The sequence below is a fragment of the Eublepharis macularius genome, chromosome 2 (assembly GCF_028583425.1).
Source record: "Eublepharis macularius isolate TG4126 chromosome 2, MPM_Emac_v1.0, whole genome shotgun sequence".
Lineage (NCBI taxonomy): Eukaryota > Metazoa > Chordata > Lepidosauria > Squamata > Eublepharidae > Eublepharis > Eublepharis macularius.
The window spans coordinates 40,487,390-40,503,853 of NC_072791.1; the positions used below are offsets into that span (position 1 = coordinate 40,487,390).

At 42.5% G+C, this 16,464-nt stretch overlaps 1 protein-coding gene across 1 annotated transcript in view; it reads right to left on the reverse strand.

Annotated features, from left to right (window-relative positions):
• Window positions 1–16,464, reverse strand: part of TSHR (thyroid stimulating hormone receptor) — a 91,100-nt gene that overhangs the window by 9,119 nt on the left and 65,517 nt on the right. Inside the window, exon 8 of the mRNA XM_054971917.1 lies at window positions 11,685–11,762. Within this exon, the coding sequence (XP_054827892.1) occupies window positions 11,685–11,762 (78 nt within the window). The remainder of the gene's footprint in view (window positions 1–11,684; window positions 11,763–16,464) is intronic.

The window sequence follows — 16,464 nt, forward strand, 5'->3', positions numbered from 1 at the left end:
CGAATCCAGTGTTACCACGCCTATTTCTATCCCACTTACAGGCTTTCCTTCCTACTCACCCCCTTTGATTCAAGCCAGGATGCTCTGAGTGGGAGGCCGAGCTGGCAGCTCCTATGGAGTTTCAGGGCTTTTAGAACATGGGAGCTGACTGGCTGTTTGAGCTTGGCTTGCATACTGGGTCCTGGAGAGAAATTTCCAGTGCAATAAATAATTACCAAATTGCCTTGGTGGCCTCCCTTGTTGGATACCTGGATTAGCCCGTTTGTCACTGTATAGAAATGTCTGTTTCTAGTGCTGAAGAAAAACAGCTGAAGAAAGGGAGACAGTGCCATTTAAAGTGTGACAGACCTTCAATGGACAAGCTCTTGCAACTCAGCAGTTGAAAAAAAAAAAGGGAAACGGTTGTTTCCACACCAAAGATTCCCCACATTTCAGCTGGGTGCGTTTTTTCCTCCCATGTTTCCACATGATATTGTCCTATAGTTGCACACAGACCATCAACAACCTGTTTTTTCCACAGAAAATTCTGCTTTCTTAAAAACCTGTAAAAAAACTGGTACTTCCTGGGCAGGATGCTATCAGCACGAGGAGTTTCTTGTGTCAGAAAACTGCAATTTCATTAGTTGACTGCAAGAAGCCAGACCTTGACAACAATTAGCAAACCGGAAAAGGATGGCCTGCACTTTAGACAGAGGGGAGGGGGTTGTTGGAGTCTTTGCAAATTTGAGTTTTTTTTAAAAAAGGTTGTTAAAGGTATTGTGTTATTCCTATACCATGGCAAGATCTGGGTCCAATAGCATCATAGAGACCTATTGGACCTGGATCTCGCTCATTAATGCAGACCCACACAGCTACCCACCTGATTCCTAGCCAATGTTACTCATGCTCATTAAAAAAAAAAAAAGATGAGGAGAATCTGTCACAGCTCAATCTGCCTTTTAGAGGGAGAGGGGATTGTTGGAGGTATCTGCAAACATGTGAAGGCTTTAAAAACATTTTTAAAAGGGATTGCTGCACAGAAATAATGTGCTGTGTTACCCATGCACCTCAAAATAAAAATAAAAATTAAATCATGGAGGGCAGAAAATCCTGAGGGTCATGTGAGAACACAGACGAATTTGCAGCAACGATGCAGCATCCGCATGGCACTTGCCCTGCAGTTGCTTTGCTTCAGACCAGCAGTGCACCCCATTCCTCCTTTCACGACTGGAGGGCTATTTTTGGTGTATTCTCATGAGAATCTTGGCGCTGAAATTTTTTTGGCTATAATCATAGAGGAGATTCTAAACTATCAAAAACAATTTTCATGTGGTCTGAGACTCAATAAACTAAATCCTAAGGTCTAGTCCGTATAACTAATAATGGGAGCAAGCTAGGTCTACGCAGAAGTTAAGTGCCATTAAATAAAATAGCACTTACTCCCAGGGAAGTGTTCTGAGGATGGGATGCTACGGTAAGTAATAGGGGCCCCAGACTGGTGATGTAAACAATATAATCCATACAAATCTATATAAATAGATCCAGCTGCGTGAATTTAGAGTACATTACAAGGGGCATCTGCTGGGGGATCAAAATGGGAAACGAAAGCAGGACAGCCGAGAGCCAAGAAAGTTAAGACAAACACAATTAAGCATGAAATGTTAGAATACCAAACTATGCGACATCTAATCATATAATAAAGGATCAACAAACATCATACCCCAAATCAAATTTATAAAGACTTTGGTTTAATAAAATAAATTAGAATTTAATTTTTTTCCCACGGGTGTTTTCATCTTGTTTGTGTAATGTATTTTTTTTTTTTTGCAGTGAACCCTGGGCATAACAATTTCTACAAATATTGAAGCATAGCCAGTATAAAAACAATTATTTGTCTTCATAAAACCCAGCCAGACATGCATCCCATGGTAACTTATCTGTTCCCCAACCTCCCTCATAGTGTTATTGCATTTTGAGAAACTGATGACCTATATAACTTTAAGGCATTGAAATTTTTGTTTGCTTGGTTTTTTTTTTATCTTTCTGTTGAAGCTCAAAGAAGCAGTACTGAAACTAGCCACACAGAATTTGTTTTATCCTCTGCATGCATCTCTGCATACAGTTACTACTAGGTCCAGCGCATACATTTGTGCTCCAAAACTGTCATTCTTAAGAAACAACATTTTCCTGTGCTTCTAGGCTGGTCATTAACAGAGCATTACTATGCTGATCCATGTTTCTATAACCTTCTGGCCTGACTACTGTAAAGGGGGAAAATCCTTGAAGGCAACCCAGAAGATTCAACTGGTGTAGAATGTAGTGGCTGCTTTATATCCGGGGCTAACACACACACACATGACCTCATTTTGTGCCAGTTACACATGTTGCTACCTATGTGAAAAGCAATAAGAAGTTTTGAAATTGTCTTACTGAATTTATGCCTTTTTGAATTATCCATGCTTAAACGTATTCTTTTGAAATAAAACAAGCAATGCTAGCTTGCACCCAGTGCAACTGACCTTTGTTTTATGGAATGCTACACTGAAAGCATAAATGTGTGGATGTGTGTGTTTGTGTCCACTTGAAGGCTGTGCAAAGACAAGCTACAAGTATGCAGTGAACAGAGGCTACAAAAGCAGAAGAAATGTTTCCAGTTTGCAGAGAACTCAAAAGGTCACTGTGCACGACAGCCTCCTTCACCTCAGCCCCTCCATGTGGTATCTTAGCTATTGTGCTAGGTAACCTCTGGCCAAGATTCTGAAGATGCCCACAGATCAGGCCCCACCAAGTATCCAGAATAAGCCCAAGGAAACCTTCTGATAGGAGAGAGAGAAGATTTCACCAGGCTGTCCCAAACAGAAGATCATTCCCCCAAGAAAGCAGTGGCACCACCCACCTAGATTTGGCTGATTCCCACCCTGTTCCTAGGAAGCAGGAGGGTGTAAACCACGAGGGGGGCTGAGGCAGAAAGGAGCATAAAAGGGCAAGGGAGGGGCAGAATCTCCTTTACCACCTGATGAGATTCTCCCATTTCAACTGTATCAGCAGTATCTAAAGCCAACCTAGATATGTAGGGAGGTGAGTCTATGTATGAATACAGTGAGGTACTTTTGGATTTCCTGGGTGTGAGCTTAATAAATATGACTTCTCAATTCAAGAACGTCCTCTTTGTCTCTTTCCCTCCCCTCTGGGATCAAAGTCCTGCTGGATCAAGGTGGACTTGGGCAGAGCCCTGATCACTCTGTTTACTTATTTGCAATCATCCTCATCCTGCGATCTTTTTGCCCCCTGACATCTGTTTACTTTGAAGTTCTGATCACAGGTGCTGTTTTTAGTCTGTATATCTAAGAAGAGGTGGCATATATACACTTCCAAAATCAAATCAATAAATAAAGCACACATTTAAATGCTTGTGCTTTTCATAGTGTATCTGGTCATGCAGGAACTTAATAAGACAAAGGAGAAACCACCCCGGGTCTGAATTTCATTCACAGCTGTGTATCTAGGATCAGAATGTTTTTTGATGCTAATAGTGAGTTGTTTGCAGATGCCCTGGTGAAATTAACAGCAACAGGTATCAGTTGCTTGGTTTTGTTGTGGTTGGTTGAATTTAACTAGAGATGTGGCATCTTGATGAGCATAGCATGGTTATGCTATGCTGGTGTGGTGTAGTGTTGGACTAGGACTGGCAACCTTTTTTTTTTGCTGGCAGATACATTTGGAATTCTGACACAAAGTGGTGAGCGCAGCCACAAAATGGCTGTTTTTGGTGTAGTGGTTAAGAGCGCAGGACTCTAATCTGGAGAACCGGGTTTGATTCCCCACTCCTCCACTTGAAGTCAGCTTGGTGACCTTGGGTCAGTCACAGCTTCTAGGAGCTCTCTCAGCCTCACCCACCTCACAGGGTATTTTGTAGTGGAGATAATAACATACTTTGTAAACCACTCTGAGTGGGCATTAAGTTGTCCTGAAGGGCGGTATATAAATCAAATGTTGTTGTTGTTACTGTTGCAGGAAGCAGAGCCAGTGACAAAATGGCTGCTCAGCTTACCTTCAGTCACACAGTGAAGATCCTTGGGCTGTGGAAACAGCTTCTACCTAAGCAATGTTTTAAAATATGCACAGCTAATCAAATCTCCAATAGCTAATCAGAAGTCAGGGTGCCAGACCCCTGGTGGGGGTGGGGGATCCCCCGCCCTTGCCCCCCATTCCCCACCCCCACTTATCTGGCTAGGGGGGCGCGCACCCTCCGTACACGCTCCCCTGCGGAGCTGCGTGCTCCCGCGGATCGGGCCCATTTTGGGACGCTGCAGCACACAGGAGAACTCCCGCACTCTGCAGCGGTTCAAAATGGGCCCAATCCGGGCCAAAACAGGCCCGTTTTGAGGCGCTGTGGAGCGCAAGAGCGCTCCTGCGCTCCATAGCGCCTCAAAATGGGCCCAATCCATGGGCGCATTTTGGGCTGTTGTGGAGTGCAGGAGCATTTCTGTGCTCCACAGCAGCCCTCAACGCGAACCCCTGTGGAGCATGGGCAACTGGGGGGGGGGCGTGTGCAGCGTGATGACGTCACATCCCGGAAGTGACGTCATCGTGCTTTGTGGGAGCACTTCCCCCCCTCAGAGCAGAGGTAAGAGCCAGGCCCCGATCCCCCGCTGGGAGCTTGAGGGGGCCTGGCAACCCTAATCAGAAGCCATGCTTGGCAAAAACCTTACCTGGACCCATCCACTTTCTAAAAACACTTGGTGGGTACCAGGAGAGGTGTCAGTGGGTGCAATGGTGCCTATGGGCACCATGTTAGGAATCCCTGGACTAGGATTTGGGAGAGCCAGGTTCAAATTTCTACTCAGCCATAAAAGCTCACTAGGTGACCTTGGGCCTGGTGCTCTTGCTCAATTGAGAGCATGTGACCCCAATGTTAAAGCAATTACACTGGCTACCAATTAAAGGTGTTGTTTTTGGTTTTTATAGCCATTCATGACTTGGGACCAGGATATCTGAAGAACCGTCTTCTCCTATATGTTCCTGCCTGAGAACTAAGATCACAGGAAGAGGCCTTCATGACTCTCCTATCAGCTAAATAAGCTCATCTGGTGGGTGCATGTGAGAGGGCCTTTTTGGTGGTGATCTCACAATTATGGAACAGTATCCCCAGAGGGTGCAGCACCTGACTTCCTCACCACTGATTTGCAGGAGGCAGCCGAAGACATTTTTATTTAGGACTGCTTTCAATTAAGTTTGTTTTTATGTTTGTTGGTAGACCTAAACTATGTTTTTATACATTGTTTTATTCATTTTATGATTATTGTTATTTTATTTAAGCTGCCTTGAGTTCCTGCAAGGAAGAAAGGTGGCTGATAAAGGTTTTAAATAAACACATAAATAAAAGCTATCCTACTTCACCAGGATAAAGCGGAAGAGGGGGAAACAGCGGTGTTAGCTTCTTTGGGTCCTCGCTGGGGAGAAAAGAGGCTATAAATTTTATTAAAAATAATAATTAATAGTAAGAGGCCTAGCATTTTCAAAGCACTTATTTTTTAAAAACTCCCTTTACCAATGGACAAAAATATCTCCCTGGTGCCAAAGAGTTAACCTCTCTGCTGAATCTGGAACATCTGCTTTAAAAAAAGGTGATCAAATCATGAGTCTCATTCTGTTTTTTCCCAGCTTCCAGAACTTGGGCTCTTTTGTTTGGAATTTGGGCAGCTGTGCTGCTGGCTGACCCCCTAGTTGGTAAATTATGCCTATTGGGTCTCTGAATCCTTGCCAAGACCTCATTATGTAAAAGGACCACAAGTGTGTAAACATCAAAGGGAATTGTTGGTTTTGCTTCTCTACTGCACTTGTTGCCTCTGTTTGAGGGTGAAGCACAGTTACAAAAGAAGCAAAAAGTGACTGACAGCATTTGCTTTGCTCATGAAAGGTGGTGGGGAGGGTTGGTGAGCCTGCCTTTAGTACATGTGTCTTTTGCAATTAGTATTTCTGATATGACCCTCAGCTAACTTTATTTTTGCCTTTGTCTGGGGAAATGGTGGTTTCACATCTTCTGTAACAACACTGCAAACATACCGAAGTGCACTGTCTCAAGGGCTGCCTGGTACTCTAAAGAAAGCAGGCTTCTTCAGTCCTATTTTTCAACAGTGGAACTAGCTGCCTAGGGATGTGGTGGGTTCCTCTGCATTAACAGTCTTCAAGGAGCAACTGGGTGAATACTTATCAGGGATGCTTTAGGCTGTTCCTGCATAGAGATGGGCACGAACCGGGAAAAAAATGAACCGTGCAGTTCGTGGTTCATCACATTTCACCAACCACAAACTTTCACGAACCTGCCCTGGTTCACGAATAGGTTTGTTTGGGTTCGTGAAAATGAGACTTCCGGGCCAGCAAATCACCACTTCTGGGCCAGCAGAAAGCCACTTCCGGGTCAGCAGAAGGTCTGCAGGATGTCCATCCCTTGTTGCCTAGGAAACTGATTGATTGGCGCCAGGCTGTCTGCAGTGATGAACCAAAAAACAAACCAAACAAAACCAGCCTAAAGTTCGTGGTGGTTCATCAGAAATGGGCTCTGACAAACCGCTGGTTCATGAACCACAAACCGGCCTGGTTCGTGCTGAATTTTGGTTCATGCCCATCTCTATTCCTGCATTGGGTAGGGGGTTGGACTAGATGGTCTGTAGGACCCTTTCCAATGATATGATTCTATCTCTAGTGCAACTCAACAGTAGCACTGTCTGAAGGGTCTATATAAGGAAAGGGGGGCATCGGCCTGAAAGACCTGACACATGATTCAGTGGACCAGAACTAGCCAGGATTCTGCCTTACAAGTTCAATAATGGATGATGAAGGCAATACATAACATGATTATTATTACATCCTCTGCAAATCATTTATTTAAATTTTAATTACAATAATTGCCATTTAGGAGAATGACATCATTACATATGATGGAATCGTTTCTTTTTCTCAAATTCACAAACAGGGCAGACAGTCCTGCTGTGTTCTCAAGGGATGTTTCATATCAGGTTAAATTTTAGGCATGTGCAAAATCAAAATTTGTGAAATGCCAAGGAGACATGGTAAGTAGTCATCAGTTACCTAAATGTAACATGTTCTTCACCGTTTTCTTGGCTGCACATCTGAAGAAGTGAGCTCTGATTCATAAAATCTCATGCTGAGCTTAATGTTTGTCTTTCAGGTACCACTGGACTTCTGTTTTATTTTGCACAAGCTACACCTGACACTCAGCTGGGGTCATGAAATTTATGTTATTACACCCAGCAATATTCACCATGGACTATAATGTGTGCATATGCTGAGTATTTGTGCACAACAACTTTAAGGGCTCTTTCTTGGCATCTATTAGCCAATTAAGAGATCATTTTTCAGTAACATGCATGGGGACTTTAATTACTGTGCTGGTACCTTTTACCCCTGTGGGTGACCTTTTCTCTAACCATAATAACAATGTGGCTAACACTCCTACTCGATCTGCACTTAGAGAGAGAAAAAGCTTATAATAGGAAAACTGGACTACAGAGGGTGGCTCACATATGTATTCCTTCTCCACAGAGATAATCTTTGTGTAAGAAAAAGGGCTCATGGTTATACGAAGTAACTCTCTGAATGGTGTATGCCTCGAGTCTTCTAAATAAGTTTAACGATGGCAAAAAAGACACTGCTGTGCTTTTCATACATGCTGATGTTCGAGTATCCTATCTGACTGTTAATCATGGATGACAATGGTTCTCTTTCTCCATTTAATTTCTGGAGTAGGTTAGGCACACAGAGAGAGCAACAGGCCCAAGACTACCTAGTGAGGTTCATGACAGAGTGGGGAATTCCAGTCTCTCCAGTCCTAGTTCACCATTGTAGCTACTGCACCACATTGGATCCTTCACAGTTTATTCTTTTGTGGGTACAATGTTATGTGAAAAGTCACCATTATTTGGAAGTTTTACTTTAACAACTACACTGCAGCCTCCAAATATCAAATATTTCTTGAGAAGAGCTATAAAAGTAATAAAACCAGTGCTGCCCAACTTCAGACGTCTTTTTGCCCCCTGGAATTAAAACTGGAAACAAACGTGTCAATAACAGTGTCAAAATGTAAGAATGATTCTCTCTCAGAGGACTCCATTTGCTCATAGCAACAAGCATATCTCCTAAAGGCCAAGTTATTCTGCTATTCCTGTGTTAGGAGCGATACAGAGATGTGTAAGTATTATAGCACAGTTCTAAGCCCCATGTCCAGAATGGTTGTACCTCAGAGGAACCATCTGAAGAAATGTTGGTGCCACACCAGGGTTACCTCAGGCCTGTCATAGAATTGGATGGCATGTTGTGGGCAAAGCAGGGCTTAGTCTGCTTCCTATTCATTGTGCCTCTTTGGACTATTCACAGGCAGCAGAAAAAGAAGCCAGGAATGACCCTTTTCACAATACAGTGCCACCCACGACCAACTATGGCAGTGATTCCAGCTGTCCTACTAGGAAATGCAGGATTTCTTGTTCTAACTTCACTTTTGCACCATTGTGAGCTGTGTGACAGATCGCTGTATGATTAGCAGAACTGCCTCTCTCACAGGCATGTGACACAGGGACAACTCTAGCTGTGGCCCTGCAATCTGTCAGTTTGTGTAGACTAGCTTTAGATGATGCTATTTGACCGTATTGAATAGAGTTTTTAAAAATTAAAAATAGCTCATTACAATGGAAATGGATGTGATTCGGTTTCGGTTTCCTGGCCATGTCGGACGCTCCTCTCTGCAGGTCCGGGAGGAAGCGCCTGAGCAGCCTGACCGGGTGGTTGACCTGCAAGGGTTAACCCCCAGGACTCCCAGTGAGGGGGTCAGGGTCCGGAGCGCTGCGGGAAAAGCCCCCTGAAGTCGATGCAGGGGGTAAATTGCCTGTTTGCTCCTACGGAGGCCGGCAGACTTGCACAGCACATCGCATGCTGCCGGGCCATGGAGAACGGCAACAAGCAGATTTAAGGTGAAAACCTGTAAGTAGCGAATCCCTTCTGTCATTCCAAGCGTATGTGAAGGATTGATGGGAGTTGAAGCTAAGAAGGTTCGGATATCTTCCCCTTCATTGAGTTTTGGAACTTAGTTGGCGGACTCCCCCCGCCCTAAGATGGCGACAAAAAAGCAGAGCCCTGCTGTGGGCAAATCTGTTTCGGCTGCTTTGCAGGGGAAAGGAGAGTCTTTTGAAGAGGTGGTTAAACGGTTGGTCGTCGAAGCTATGAAGCCCTTTGTTGATAAGCTAAATGAAATCGGTCAAAGGGTTGGCTCAGTTGAGAATGAAGTGAAAACCATTAAAGACGCAGCATCTGGGGCAGAGCAGTCTGCTCGGGAAAACGCAGTACTCATGAAAGCAACAAACAAAGAAGTAAAGCTTTTGGAGAATCAATTGATAGGGTTACAAGTGGATCGTGCTCAGACGGTATTGCGTCTTCAGAATGTGAAGGAGGAGGAAAGTGAAAACTTAAAGGATTTGGTGCTGGAACTTTTGGTGTCATCCGCAAAGGCAACTAAAGAAGAGTTAAAAAGCGATATTCTGGAAGTCCGCCGGACATCTTCAAAATATGCAACGAAGCGTCAGCTGCCTCGCGAGATTATTATCGATTTTTCATCTAAGAAGACTCGGGACACCATCTTATATAATTCGTACAATGTGGACTTGGACTTTCTGGGCAACAAGGTTAAGATATTGAAGGACGTTCCATTTTTAGCTCGGAAAAGAAGATTCAAATATAAAAGGTTTGCAGCTCTTTTGAGGAAGCGTGAAATAAAATACAAATGGTTATTTCCGGAAGGTATCTGGTTCAGTTATAAAGACCAAGCCTACAAGATAACATCGGAAGTACAGCTGAGGGACTTTGTGTTTAATCATCAAGAGTTCCAGCAAGGAGAGGATTTAGAATCTGAAGGGGGGAATGGGGAGGAGGGAGTGAGCACAGCTACTGTAGCTGTTCAGAGAGAGCTGCGACCGAGACGCCGGGGGGGGGGGGGGAAGAAGACCTGATCCTGACTGTAGTTCGTATTTTATAAAATCTACCAATCTAATAGCATATTAGAAAGTTTAACTTTAAATAATTGTAGTATGAAGGGAATGCAATACTTGTAGATGTAGTGTGTGTTTTTTATATGTTGTTTCTTTCCTTTCCCCCTGTTCCCTTTTTCCCTTTTTTGTAGTGTTAGTAATTAAAAATAAAAAAAATTATTAAAAAAAACCCCAATGGAAACGGATGTATTGTGGAAGACAGGCAGGAGTGGAGTGTCTGTGTTTCCTTTGCTGTGTGTGCCCCTGGTTAAGGTTGCAGGAGGGGACTTGATCCCACATCTTATAACTCCCTGGAGTATCTTCACTCCAGGTCTCCTCCTGGTCATGCCACAGTACCTCTTGAAGCAGAGGATACTGTGTTCCCTTTGTCCCTTCCTTGGTGTGCTTTGTGTATAGGTAGAGGCGGCCTAACATAAGCGGGCTGCATCAGTGTGCCCTGGTTAGCTGTCTCCACCTCCCTGTCACCAAGGGGTGGGGTGGTAGGTGGTGCGCCTTTCAAGGATTGGTGGCTTGCAACTGCTATGCTCTCTGCATCTTGTTGGGAGTGTTTGTGTCACATATTTCTCCTCTGCCGAGCGGATACAACATACTGACTAGCAGAGCTGGCACCATACCAGTATCAGTGATGCACTGAAGGTCTTAGAACTGGGATGTGTGGATATCTTCACACATCCAGTGGTGGCTGATTGGTAGGAAGTAAATCACATCGCGATGCAGTCCAGTAGCCTCCTTTGCATTTATTTCTCATGACACGCTAGCAGCTCTCTCATGGATAATCCTTCCAGAACAGAGTTCAGGAGCTGCTACTTTGAGGGGGCACAGGACTGAGTTCTCAACACAGTGCCACATAACATCTCTGCCAGATTGATTCCAGAATCATGTATTAGCAGCACTTGACAAAACTTGGAAAGTTTTAACTTACATGTCTCTCTGTGTTATGTGCCATCAAGTGGCTCCTGACTCATGCCAACCCTATGTATCTGAAGAAGTGAGCTGTGGCTCATGAAAGCTCATGCCCTACCACTAATTTTGTTAGTCTTATAGGTGCTACTGGAGTCTTCCTCTTTTCCTATGAATGAAAGACCTCCCAAACATCCTAGCATTAAAAGACTTGTTATAAGAAAACAACTGGAAAGATGCAATGCCTGACCTCTGGAATTCAAGTCCAGTGAATAAATCTCTGAAGTTATATAAACAGGCACTTCATTCAAAAAAGTATTCATGTGCTAAAATAAATTTGTGCAAGCGAAGTACAGAATGGTTGTTCTGTCTCAGAGCTGCTAAGAGAAGTCTGGAAACAAATGAATCACTATAGTTTCTCATGAATACGAAAAGGAAATTTAGGTTTAATAGCTTCATGATTTAATAGCTTCAGATGGAGAGTCCCCAAGTGTCAGGTGCTTTGGATTCGCATATGTGATGCCTGCTAACTACGCAGGATCAGTGATCATTGTTGCTCATCCAAAACAGGCTCAGCACATGCATCACAGCAACTGCGGAGCGAAGCAAGGGGAGGCAGCTAGTTTTTCTACCGCTTCCCATTTGGCACAATTGTTACTATGACAAGCAGTCATCTGGAAGCGTCATTAAAAGACATTTGTAGTTTTAATAAATGATGTTATTTAAAATCTTTTTTTTTCTACTCACAGTAGTGATGGACCACTCTGCACGCCAATAAATGCTTCTTCATCAATAACTCGCAGATATTTATTCTTATGCAGGTACCTTTAGAAAACAAACGTGCCAATATTTATGTCATAACTATATATAAAGTAATTAAATAAAAATCAACATCCTATGGTCCATGTCCAGTGATAGAGGGGTACTTCCATTGGAGGTGAGGGGGTGGATTTCTACTGATTTCCCCTCTCACTGCAGATTCCCGCTTTGTGCCCTGTTCATGAAGGGCTTCTGGCTCCTAGGAACAGAATATTGTGGGATGCTCAGTGAGCAGTAGTGAGAGATGGGAAATTATCTTCCCTTTATGCCACTCACCATGCCTGGCCCCATGAGGCTAGTGGTGATGTCAAGGCTGCAGCGGAGTGCCTTGTGCCTCATAGCACTACCCTGAACCTACCCTGGTCTTGGTTTTAGGAACTGTGGGTTTGAGCCTGACCTCTCTCCTTGTCTTTCTTTTCTTTTTCATGCAAAGGGGGTGTGAAGCTCGGAGCAGAGATGGTTTTATGTGGACAACACTTTTGTTGGAAGGGTGAGCACTTGGGATGTGCTCTGTTGGGGCTGCACTCTGTTGTTGGGCTTTCTATCCATGTCTGCTGGCTCTCCATGGTGGGGGGAGGGTGGCATCAAGGGGCAGTAGCCAGATCAATGGCAGTGATTGGCTGTACCAGAGTGTGGATGTTGCAGGGGTTGCTATGGACTTCAGCATGCCATCTGTGCCTTACGGAGGAGTGCATGTTGTTATTTCCCCCTGCAGAATATCTATAGGGAATGGACTAGCAGCACTGTTTTTGGGTTGGTGGCTGGCCGCCCACTGCAGCAACAGCCGTCAGAATTGCGCTGCCTATGTCTGTGCAAAAGTTAGGCAGTTTTATTGCATTGTTTATTCTATGTATTATTACATGGTTTTTAATTTTTTGTAGGAGGGCTATAAATGAAACAAACACATAAAATCATGTTACTGTTTTTCTCCTTAATTATCTGTTTTAGATCTGATACTGTATCTTAAAAAACAGACAAACAAAGCATTTTACAGGTATCTTGGTTTCCACTGTATCTGAAGATAAAAATTAACTATGATAAACATTTGTTCAATTGTACAATATTTTCCTTTTGCATTGAACTCATTGCTGGAATAACTGGGCTGAATGTTAATTGTCTGCTCCTGCCAATAAAACAACACGGATTATCAACCTGGAATGCCAGCCAGAAACCAATGGCATGTTCATAACAATATCTTACCAAGGAAGGGCAGCAATGCTGCCAATTTCAACATACATGAGCACAGTTCATCAGAATGCAGGATTTCCTGGGATTAATGGATTTTACTTGTTTAAATGTTTTCTTTTAATAGGTACCCTCACTTATTGCAAAAGGACTCGTTCTATTAATTTATTCATCTTGCACTAATTATAAACAAAAAGAGGGGCATAATCTTTCTTTGGGGCAAAGTGATAGTTTGCAGGTAAAGGACAGTATCTTTAGGTATTTTTAACCTCATTGTCATTGCATCTTTAGCTCTGTACATCTTTTAGTTTTTGTAGTTTGACATTTAACTCTATAATTTGAAGTTTAACTCTATAATAGTTGGTCTCTCAAAGCGAGAAATATTGGAATGTATTAGATGGCATCTCTGGTTGTGAACACAAACCAATTATTTGTTTTAAAAGAACCCCTAATTTTAAGGACCAGCTGGTTCATACTGATACCTCTGTACATAACAGTATTCAACCCACCTTCTCAGCTATGAATCTACCACCCATGAGTCATTTTAAATGTGGGAATTGTTCATACTGCAGGTCATATTAAATCATCTATAAATCCTGTCGATGGAAAACAGTATGACCTAACAAGTTTTACAACCTATAATTTCAAGGGATTGATATATGCCATTAGATGCTCATGTGAAAAGTTATATATAGGAAAAATATCAGGATGTTTTAAAAAACCGTATCTCGGAACATAAAAGCAGTATTTCCCTTAGAGAAATGGGAACACCTTTGGTTTCTTATATCCTTGGACACAATCACTCTTCTATAGATATTGCTTTTTGGGCCATTCAAAAATATCAAGTCCTAACAATAAGGCATTAACAATAAAGGAGGTGGAGTAGATTTTCTGAGATCCTTGGCCTCTCATAAGTTACATGAAAGCCTGGACTTCCTATATCTGACCTGACTATGAATTACACTGAGGGCCAAGCTACAAGTGATGAATGACACTTGAACGGCAAGTGTATTTCTCCCTGTTCATTTGCACTCCACTCAATCTGCTTGCCGTTCAAGTGTCATTCGTCACTTGTAGCTTGGCCGTCAGCCCTGGACTATCTTTCTATCCAATCAAAGTGGGAGTTGGAGACGTTTTTGGCCAAAGTACAATTTATCATCTATGCATCCTTTTTAGGGACTTTTCATAAATACTTAGCCTTTTTTACTTTGTATATAATTTAGAATATATATCCAATAATTTGTTTTTACAAATTGCTCTTGGTTTTTCTATTTAATAACAAGAATATATTGTTTAATAACAGCAATATGTTCTTGTTATTATATTTAATATTATTATATATTATTGTATATAAAGGTTCCCTATATCATGCTCAGTATGTTATTTGGAAGGATTTTAAATGACTATCTGTAATTTGCTTTAAAGAATTTTGGAAATGTGAATGTTTTATTTTCTATTATTAATTTTACTTTATTAGATCTCCTTATGAAGCTAATTGGCCCTTTTCACACTGCTTACCTGCTCCCGGAACGTTGCAAAACATCGCGCAAAAGACGCAGAAGATAGCGTCTTCTCATGAGAGTTTTGCGCAATGTCGCGCAAAACTCTCGCGCGAAGACGCTATCTTCCGCGGTTTTTACGTGATATTTCGCAGTGTTCCGGGAGCAGGTAAGCAGTGTGAAAAGGGCCATTGTGAAATGGGTTGGGCTCTAAAGGATAAACAAACAACTCTCCATTTGCACCTTTATCTTCACTTTTCTCTTATTGGACTTTACTGGTGCAGCCCTCTTTTTTCTGAGTAACGTTATCATAGAAAGAGGAAATCAAGTGATTGCACAGCTGAGAGGAGTAGCAACTGGCAGATCTGTAATTCCATATATTGCTACTGCCTTTGCTAGGGATAGGATGCATTTGGAGGGGTTGGCTGTCACACTGCAGAATTTGCTGATCTCTGGAATTGGGAAACATGCAGATGTAAATCAATGCTTTCTTGTTTCTAGAGTTTACAGAACTGCACTGTTAATCACCATTCCAATTAATCAATTTAAAGACTGCTGCCTTCAGACACAATATGAACAAGATAAAAAAATATAATAATGACCTAAAATCTTGGGGTGGAGTAGAAAGAAATTCCCTACATAAAAGATTTTACCATCTTAACAGCTGAATTCTTTACTATCATTTACCGTCCCTTGCAGAAAGTTGTAAATTAAGAGCCATAATGCAGAGCCAAATGATGGAGAAACCTTTGCTAGGTTCCTTTGGAAGGAGCTGCATCAACTGCAGGGATGTAAGATGATAGAGATGTGGGAAATTTTATGCATGAACTTGCTGCTCCACCTGCCTGAGTGTATATGCATGCCACACATGTTATCCTCTTTTAGCTGGCATGAGATGGACTACCTTATATAAACTGTCAGACAACTACATAAATAAATTGAAAAAAAACCCAGCTCTGAAATGGATACAGTTGATCTTTTCTATTGGCACTGTAAATCTTGTAACAGGTGTTAATATTCTAAAGAGGATCTGATATTGTTCTGCACCTTTGATCTGAAATTCAAATATTTTTATTCTAAGGGAGAAATGGAGGGTTTAAAATAGCATTCTATTTTCCTTTGAGGTTACAAGTTCAAGTCCACTTTATTTTGGCGTAGAAGAGTATCACCTGCCCACACAGTCCACAACATTTGAAGGAATGCCCAAAATGTGCTATCAGATCACTTCCTGATTCCGCAAGAAAACACAACTGAATCATCTTCAATATTAGTATTTGAATAATGTTCTCAAGTGCCCATTTTTTTCATTGATATATTACCACATATCTAAATGTCTGTAAAGAAGTCAATAGAGGTTTTCACTGAAAAAATTCCATTTCAGTTTTGGATTCGGGGATTCCAAACTGCACCGTTACTATTTTTTTCCAGCTGGGGCACTGCTGGCTCAGATTAATCTGTTTAGGGGTTTTTGTTATCATGAGTTTTTGCCCTGTTCTTTGCAATACAGACTTCCAGGCTCTTTGGGGGCAGCTGTTTTTACACTTAATGGCACCAAAATTGCACAGAACACAGTTCCACCACCAAGTTTTTCCTCAGTTACACTACATACATATACAACAATGACCCTGAAGAAGATGAGTGTTAGTGAGTGCACACTTTGGCAAAAAAAATGGCTGGCTAAGGGAAAGTGGGGTGGAGGTGGTAGCTTTAAAAACAATCTTGCTTTATGTTCACTTTTTTTCTTTTTCTATTGTATCAATAAATTATTAGCTTTGCTGTCATGTTTCCTTGTGCTTACACCTATCTGCAGCCTATCATTAAAGTCTTCCCGGGCTTCTATCAAGTTTGATTGATTGAAGAGACCCTGCCCCCTGGCAGCACTTTTCCTCACAGCAGGATCCCCTGCTCCCAACTTCCCACCTCCGCCCCCACTTGCCTGGCCAGCGGGGGAGTGCACTCCCCAGAGCACCCCCCCTTGGGCGGAGTGCCCCTCAGGCAGCACGGCGCACCCCCAGCAGTGCAGC